The sequence below is a fragment of the Echinops telfairi genome, unplaced genomic scaffold, assembly GCF_000313985.2.
Source record: "Echinops telfairi isolate 266 unplaced genomic scaffold, ASM31398v2 ScPeMD7_10;HRSCAF=50, whole genome shotgun sequence".
Lineage (NCBI taxonomy): Eukaryota > Metazoa > Chordata > Mammalia > Afrosoricida > Tenrecidae > Echinops > Echinops telfairi.
Genome location: NW_022103907.1, coordinates 4496382 through 4504938, shown reverse-complemented (window position 1 = coordinate 4504938; position 8557 = coordinate 4496382). Strand labels below are relative to the sequence as shown.

Genomic DNA, 8557 nt, shown 5'->3' with positions numbered 1-8557 from the left:
ATCCAATTCATAACAGTAGCAAAATGACAGTGATAGTTATGAAGTAGCAACAAAAATAATTTTATGGTGGGGGGTCACCACTAAATGAGGAACTGTATTAAAGGGTCGCAGCATGAGGAAGGTTGAGAACCACGTCCCTAGACCCTCCCGGGTGGTGTGCTCCTCCTCAGCTCGGGCAAAGTCAGCATGGACCTAATAGCATGTCTTTAAGGAAGCCGAGGTCCGCACCATGGGAACACTCGGGCCGGCGTCTGTCTCTGAGATGGTCAGCTGTCCTAGAGACCTGCTACCCCCTGAAAAGAAGAGCCACCAAAAGTGGGCAGCAAGGAGTGACCAGGGGGCCAAAGAGTCCAAGGGAAGAGCGACTTTAGCTGGACACCAGAACAAAGTAGTGAAGGGAGAAAAATAGAGGCAAGAGGGAAGGCTTCCAGGGCCAGAGGGACACAGAGCTACTGTGCTCCAAAGAGGCAGCCTGTGTTGGAAAGAGCCGCAGGCAGGCCCATTTATTGTTTATTTTATTACTCTGGGTTGCCGGGCCTTAGGCCAGCGAAGTTATTTCAGGCAGAGATCATAACGCATTAATTAGTTATTAGAAGAATGTTCTTTTCTGAGACGAAGCAGACCCTGTGGCAAGCACACCTAACACAAGGTGGGTGAGCACCAAGACCGAGGGGCAGGTCAGAGAAGAGACAGGTCTCTGGTTCTGAGGGAAAAGCCCTCACAGAGGATCATTGCTGTCCTCAGGCAAGAAGCAGGATGGGTGAGGGAGAAACAAAGGCCCCGTGGAATCTCAGTCCAGGGCACCTCTCTGCTCCAGTTGTTTTAGGGAAAGGGGGCTGTCCGAGCTTAGCCCTTCAGAAAGAGATTGGGAAATAAGACTCAATACCACACACCCAAGCCCTGCATAACCCGGGCCTTACTCATTCCTTCTGGGGACCCTCTAAGACAGCAGCCCAAGGAGTGGGCAAACATTATCCATAGAGATGTTCCGAGGGACACCCCCCCCAAAGGAAAAACAACCTCAAACCTCCCAAAGAAATGGATTCATGAAACACTCACAGATGCGTGCTGAAGCAGTACGCGGCTGTTAAAAATCACACTTACAGAGATTTTCAACTTCTATGGGGAATGTTCATGCTGTAAGTTAGAAAAGAAAATTCATACCAGGTCCTACACAAGGCCTGTTCTAAACCAGCTTCAACTGCTGGGGGGATCGATGTTGCTGCTGTTTTCAGGAGCGCATCAAGAGGATTCCCCCATGTGCCCGGGACAACTGCTCCCTCGGGTTTTCAAGGTTGGGGACCTTTCAGAAGCCGCTCCCCAGACTCGGCTTATGAGAAGCCTCGGGTGAGTCTGAATGGCCAAGCTTTGGGTTTGCCGTCTAGCAGCTAGACATGGGTGTCGCTCGGGAACGCCTGAGAAACATATACATACAGCTGTCATGGTTTCCCCCAAGGTGTAGAATTGTGGGCGGATTTTTTTTCCTTTTCTGTATTTTCCAATTAGAAACAACCCACCCCTGTTCATTGAATTTAATGAGAAGGAAGAAAAACATGCCATTTCTTCAGGAGGGCTTCGCCTCCTGCCCTGCTGGGGTTGTTCTCCCTCAAGGGAGGCAGCTTTTCAAACGCATGTCTAATTCTGTTACTGGCCCGAGTGGGGAGGGAGCGCTCTGGTAAGAGGGAAGAGGGACCTGCCTCCACGGGCCTTCCTGTCTCCGCCAGATAACAGTAATCAGAAGCAACCCCACTCGGTCTCTTTCCTAGTCACGTTTAACAGCCAGAGATGACTCAGGGGAAGCAGAGAGAGACTGTCTCAGATGAAAGGCACTTAACCCTGTCTTGAGGGACACGCCTTCACTCTGTCTTGCCTGGCCCTCTGCAAATGTCTGTTGGGGGACCCCCTGTCGGGGAGACTCTGGGTTAGACCCCGAAGATGCTAAGCAGAACTACTGCCTTGCCTCAGATGTGCCCCTGCTCCTGGAAGGAAAGCACCAGCAAAGGTTCTCAGAGTTACAATGAAGGCACATGCAGGGAGCTAGGGAAGGCCGTTTGAAAATGGCCTGTATTTTCTATGGGACATTGTCCAGCCCGAGGAAAATGCAAGGTTTACAAAGGAAACTCTGTACAGCGTTTAGGGGGCTCTAAAATGCCTTTGACAGAAATGAGGGTTTAAAAGGATAAGGGACCTGGATTCGTTCTCATGGCAATGAGGTTGTTTTTTCTTTTTGGTTTATTTTTAGGACACGAGGATAGTTCTTGTGCTCTCAAAAGCCTGAGCAAATGTGGAGGCATATGCATTTCTCTAAAGATAACTCTCTTCAGATTTTCAGAGGAGAGCCTGGCCAACACTGTAAGAGCCATTGGATTAGATTAACCACCACAGACAGGCCCCTGCAGTGCTAACTAGCCATCGAAAGGAGCCCAAAGTCAACAGCCCTGTTACCTCCCAGGTTGAGCTTCTTCTACCACCCCGCCTCTCAGAGCTGTTGTACTCAAAGCTGTCCATGCACTAGAACCATCTCGATCTGGTGTTCTGTTCAGACATGACGTGATAGCTGGCACCACGTGTCCTTCTACCAAAAGGCTAGCGTTATAAGCTTGGCTTTACAGAAAATTAATACTTGGCCAGATCTTCTTTCACTTGTCAGTCCCCCCCCCTGCCCCCCGCCCCCCACCAAGCAAAGCACAATTGTTTTATATGTTGTAGAAAGCTCAAATAGTCATGGGAGAGAAAGAGGAGAACTCCTCTTTGAAGTCTTCTTCAGGGGAAGAGCACCTTGACTTTGGCCTGGGGTGGGGGGGAGTGTCACTGAACCCCACGTTAATATAAAGCACTACAACCCCCCAATAGCTTGACAGTGGCTATAAATGAGGCCCAGAAAAATGGCCTGGACTGAGACCTGGTGAGAAGCTACTGTGTAAAGACAGGAAGGATTCTGATCACTTTGGCAGACAGGATACCAAACCAAGCCAAACTCACTGCCATTGAGTCGACTGCAACTCACAGAGACCCTACCAGACAGGGCAGAAGGGTCCCTGTGGGTTTTGGAGACCACAACTCTTTACAGGAGTAGAAAGCCTCGTCGTTCTCTCTCAGAGGGCCTGCAGCCACTCCACCGGGGCTTCTCAGGGTACAAATTTTTCTAAATGCAAGCAGACGAACTGACCTCTTGTGGATCTCGCCAGTCCAAGGATTCTGTCATTCAGCGGAGGGGATGACTCACTCTCAAAGTCAAGGGCATTTAGCCAACCATCTGCTCACACGCATCTAGCACCTGTATCCCAGATCTGTCTCCAATGCAGTTAACCTCTCTGTGCCTCCTCAGCTATCTCACTTACAAAGTCAAGAGTCGGGATGAAACAATTTCCAATAACCCTTGGGCTCTAAAAGCCCTTAAACATTATTACTATACTATTAAGCTCAAACAAGGGAGACCAGGGAGGGGGGAGGAGGAGATACTCCACTTCTGTATATTATGAAGAGATAGGTGCTGGGGCTCTGCCCCACAGAAGGAAGATGATAAAAGGACAAATGACACCATCAGGCAGGAGGCCAGGCCATGCTCATTCCCAAGCCTCTTCCCACCAGAACGCCTCAGCTATGTCTTTGGCGGTCTCTATTTGAGTAACAGAGCACTTTGGGAGTCAGGGGAGGTGGTCACGGCGGTAAGGGGCATGTCTGTGACCTGGAACTGAGGTTCCCCCCAAAGTGAGGGTGACAGTCATTCCTAGTGGCACAGGCACTCCAAGACCAGTTCTTCCTCCATGTGAACCTACTGGGCTTCAGAATCACCATCCATAAAAAGGGGGCCAGTGGGGGTGGTCTGAACTTTACACTTCGGCTAAGAACGGTGGAGTGATGTGGGGTGGGGTGTGAGATGCAGAGGGGGATGGGGGGGGGGTAGTTGGGGTTAAGTTTTGACACAGGCACCAGGATTTCTTCAGAACCTTTAGCAGAAGACGTTACGTTTGTTTGCGGACTGCAGAACAAATTCACCCGAGACAGGTTCACCGGAGTGAACGGAGGGGTTAGGCGCTGGGCAGCGGGTCTGGGTGGGGCTGGTGGTTCTCTGGGCCCGCTCACCTGATGAAAGTGGTCTTCCCTGTGGAGTACTGGCCCACCAGCAGGACCATGGGCTTGTTGTCGAAATCAGCATCCTCCAGGGCGGGCGAGTGGAACTCATGGAAGCGGTAGTGCTCTTCCAACGGCAGGAGCTTGCTCTTGTAGAGTTTCTTGAGTCCCTCGCTCACCGTCTGGAAGACCTCGGGGTCCTTTCTCCGGCGGTCGTCGCTCCCCAGCCAGCTGAACATCGTGGCCGCCGCCGCCCGATGGGCCCCCTGCCCCGGGTGCGCACTGCCCCAGCGGGAATGTGCCCGGTCCCCGCGACCCTCGGTTTCCCCGGGACGGCGCCTGCAGGGCCGGCCCGCCGCCTCACCGGAGCGCCGGGCTCGGCTGCACCATGGCCGGGGCGCGCGGCTCGAGGTCCTTAGGGCGACAGAGCGGGACCGGGCGCGCCCTCTCCCGCGGCTCCAGAGACGCAGCCCTTCTTCACCAGGTCGGAGGGAAAATAATCGGAGGGTGCAGCGGGCAAGTTGCGATCGTGGGATTGAAAGTCAACCCTGCAATTAAAACTGTCAGATGACAGCGTCCTGGACTTCTCCCTTCGCCCTCCGCGGCTCAGCCTGGGATGCAGTGTTTCAGGGATGCTCGGGCTCCGCTCCTTCTCCGGGCAACCAGCGCGCCGTTCCACTTCTGCAGTGGCATCCCGCAGCCTGAGGTGCCGGCTTAAATGCCAGCGGCGCAGGAAGCTGGCTCGCGGAGGAAGTCCCCAAGTACTGGCAAGGCCAGAACGGCCCCACAAGCTCCGCGGAGAGAAGCTGAGCAGGGCGTCGCCATGTCTATGGGCAGGCGCCCAGCTTGTGATTCTGAGCTGCGCAGGGCCCTGGCAGGGATGCTGAGCGCAGGGGGAAGCTCCGTGGTTTCAGTCCCCGCCTCTGGAGGGTTGATTTGGGTACCGCGCCCTCTCAGGGACGCTGATGAAGCTGGAAGAACCTACCCCACCTTTGCTGCTCGGATGACGTGGTGGATTACACTTGGGAGGTTAACCACCAGGTGGGCAGTTCTAACCCACCAGCTGCTCTGCTGGAGAAGGACTTGGCTTTCTGCTTCCAGGAAGATGTGTGGCCTCGGAAGATGTAGGGAAGCTCTCCTCTGCCCTATCGGGTCAGCGCCGACCAGATGGCGAGGCAAACAGGCACTGTGGTATTCAGGATTATTTCTCTTGGGGGCATGGAAGTGTCGTCAGGTGAGCTAAAAATAACCCAAACTAGCACCGAGGAACATTATTGCAATGTCTAGTGTGGAGTCAAAACCGTTCCTATCCATCCATCCATCCATCCATCCATCCATCCATCCATCCATCTGTTCATTCATTCCAATAAAGGAAAATCCTAGAATGAAGCAAACAGAACTCGCACAAGTATTGCACCAATATTAAGGGAGAGACACAATTTTGGTTATTGGGGATACAAAGTGGATAAAAAATATGAGCACTATACAGATGCCCCCCTCCACGAGTCTCAGTGAGGGCCGGATTTCACAGAGCGATGGAAACAGAGGTTCTAAATCACACCGTGGCACAGTGGCTGCCACGTCCAGCTTCGGAACAATTGAGAGGATGGCACAGGACCGGGCAGTGATATGTTCTGCTGTGCGCACGGTCACTGTGGGTCGGAACCTACTCCACGGCCCCCAACGACAGCGAGATCACAAAGGAGGCGTCATTGCTTTTGTCTGGGTGATTCGAAGAAAATTTCACAGGAAGCATGCCTGTGGGAGATCTTGCGGGTCTGTAATAAATCAGAGAGAAGGGAAGAGATTTTAAGCTCCATAAAGGACATTTGCAAAGGCACTGGGGACATGAGAAGACTCGGTGCTCAGGCATAGTAAATATAGCTGTAGGGTAGGACCCATGAGGGTGGAAAGGAGTGAATGAGGCTGGGGTGTGTGTGTGTGTGTGTGTGTGTGTGTGTGTGTGTGTGAAGGTTTTCCATGTCAAGACAGGACCCTTACATGGAATAAAGAACCAATAAAGATTTTCATATTATTAATAATCATCAACATTGCAGGGACCTTGGCTAAGTTTTCAGCAAGCATTGTTTGGTTTAACCTTTATCTATGGGGTAAAGTACTAATCTCTAATATTGTATCAAGGAGGGTGGGACTGGGAATAGCTAGGCTAGATGTAAACAAACAAACAAAAAAGCAGCAACTTGTCAGTAAAGAATTTAAAAGTACTCATAAAACCAACTAAAAGCCTATCTGGTTTCCATTCAAACATATCCAAACAGTGTCCCTGATAAAATACCGGGGCAGATGGCCCCTATTATACTCCTTCCACAGATGGGGAAACTGAGACACAGACTAACTAACCAGGAGGGGACTAATCAAAGTGGCGGTATGTCCTGGAGTGATCCTGCTGATCACCAATGTTACCAGTGCAGAGGAGGGAGAAGAGGAGATAAAACAGATCAGCTAGGAGACCAAGAGACCAGTTAGGGAACTAGTTAATATTTTAGAAGACAGTGGCCCTAGGGCTACAAAAGTGGTTGAAGTCAAGAGGTTTTAAAAAAATTATTTAATTTTAATTGTTGTAGGAACATAAGTGATCTGAACCTTGCTAATCTGATGTTTCAGTACAATGTGTATAGCACAATGAAATCAATGGCATCAGCTGTCACCAGCATCCATTGTCCTATTTTCCATTCCCATAGAGATTTGATTTCTAAGGCATCGTCTTGACAAGATCTGGGTAAGCAATGAAAGAGAAGAAATGAAGGTTGGGTGGAGTCTAAGGTGATACTGGACTTTCTGTTTTAGAAGACAAGATAGTTGGAGATGCTCTTTCACCAATTAGTAAAACTAGGCCCAGATCAACCTAGCAGATACAGATGTGGAAAATGATAACAATTATGGATAGACAATAAAATCCAAGCAAAACCCACTGTACTGAAGCAGAGCTGACTCATAGCAACTATGTAATGCTTCCTAGGCTGGAAATCCTTATAGATGCAGATAGCCTCATCTCTCTCCTGGTGGATTGCTTGGTAGGTTTGAGCCAGCAACCTTGCCATTGATAATCTAACACCCATAGGACAGTGCCGGCAGAGCTCGTTGGCAGACATTGAAGTAGTTCTGAATTAACAAATAAATGAAATATTATGTTCAAACCCAGAAAGACTTGATGCTATAGAAATGTGAGTTCTACAACATAATTGATAGATCAGTAAATCAATAGATATAATCTCAACCAAAATCAGAGCACGGCTTTTGAAGAAAATTAACAAGGTTGTTGCTACAACATATATATAGGGATAAAAGTACACAGTTATTTAAAATATTCTAGAAGAAAATGGGGGAGGAAGAAGAGGAAAAGGGGGGAGGGGGAAGAGGGAGGAAAAAGAGAAGAAAAGAGGCAACACTACAAAGACAAGGGCTACAGCAGAGACGAAGGGGACTTGTCCAGAGGAGGTTGTGTTAAAGCTGTGGTGGTTAAGATTACGTAGTCCTGGCATCGAGACAGACAAATCGCACAATGAGACAATTACCGAGTCAACAAATATGGAAGACTTATAGATCACAAAAAGTACAATAAATAAAATTGGTTAAATAAGGAGTTTTTTGATAAATGATCTCAGGGCAATTGGTTAGGCATAAGAAGAAATGTGAAAATAAAAATTGATTCTGACTTTATGCTGTATAAAAAAGATCCAGATGAATGAAAAAGTTAATGTGAAAAAAGTAAAACCTCAAAATCTTTAGAAGAAGCTGCACGTGTGTGTGTGTGTGTGTGTGTGTGTGTGTGCCAGAGAGAGAGAGAGAGAATGACGACAAAATCAAGAAGAAATCCTTAAACAAAATACTAAAAACTACAGCTGGAAAGACTTAAGATATTTTTAAGTCTTTAAAAAATATGGTCAAAATTTTATATTCAACTGAAGATACAAAAGAGTGAAATGCAGGCAATGCATTAAATTGCATAAAAATATCAGTTCCAAACAGTCTCTCTCGCTGGGATAGAATTGATTCTGACTCATAGTGACTCTATAGAACAAGGTAGACATGTCCCTATGGGTTTCTGATTGTAACTCTCTAAAGGAGTAGAAAGCTTCATCTTACTCCTATAGTTCCGAATAGTACCAGCATATGCAATATATATTTAATGCTTATGCATCAATAGAAAAAGACCAAAATTCCAATAATAAAAAATGGCAAAGATGCAAAAATTACTTTGACAAAAGTATACATATACATTTCCTATACATAGACACAGAAAATATATATTGAACCACATTAGTAATTAGATACATGGCATACTACCATAAGATAGCACTTCACACCCACCAAGTATGAATGAGTGTGTGAATGAATCAATGTGTCGGATGATACCCAGTGGCAAAGAGAACACTCACATGATCCTGCTGGGCATTAGATTGGCACACTCACATTGGTACACAATTTGGCACTGCCTAGTGAAGCTGAATATTTCCCACTT

The 8557-nt window shown here is 48.3% G+C and overlaps 1 protein-coding gene across 1 annotated transcript in view; it reads right to left on the bottom strand.

The window, feature by feature from the left end:
- Nucleotides 1-5095, bottom strand: part of EHD3 (EH domain containing 3) — a 41289-nt gene extending 36194 nt beyond the window's left edge. Inside the window, exon 1 of the mRNA XM_004711104.4 lies at nt 4087-5095. Within this exon, the coding sequence (XP_004711161.1) occupies nt 4087-4313 (227 nt within the window). The 5' untranslated portion in view covers nt 4314-5095. The remainder of the gene's footprint in view (nt 1-4086) is intronic.
- Between the last annotated feature and the right edge of the window lie 3462 nt (nt 5096-8557).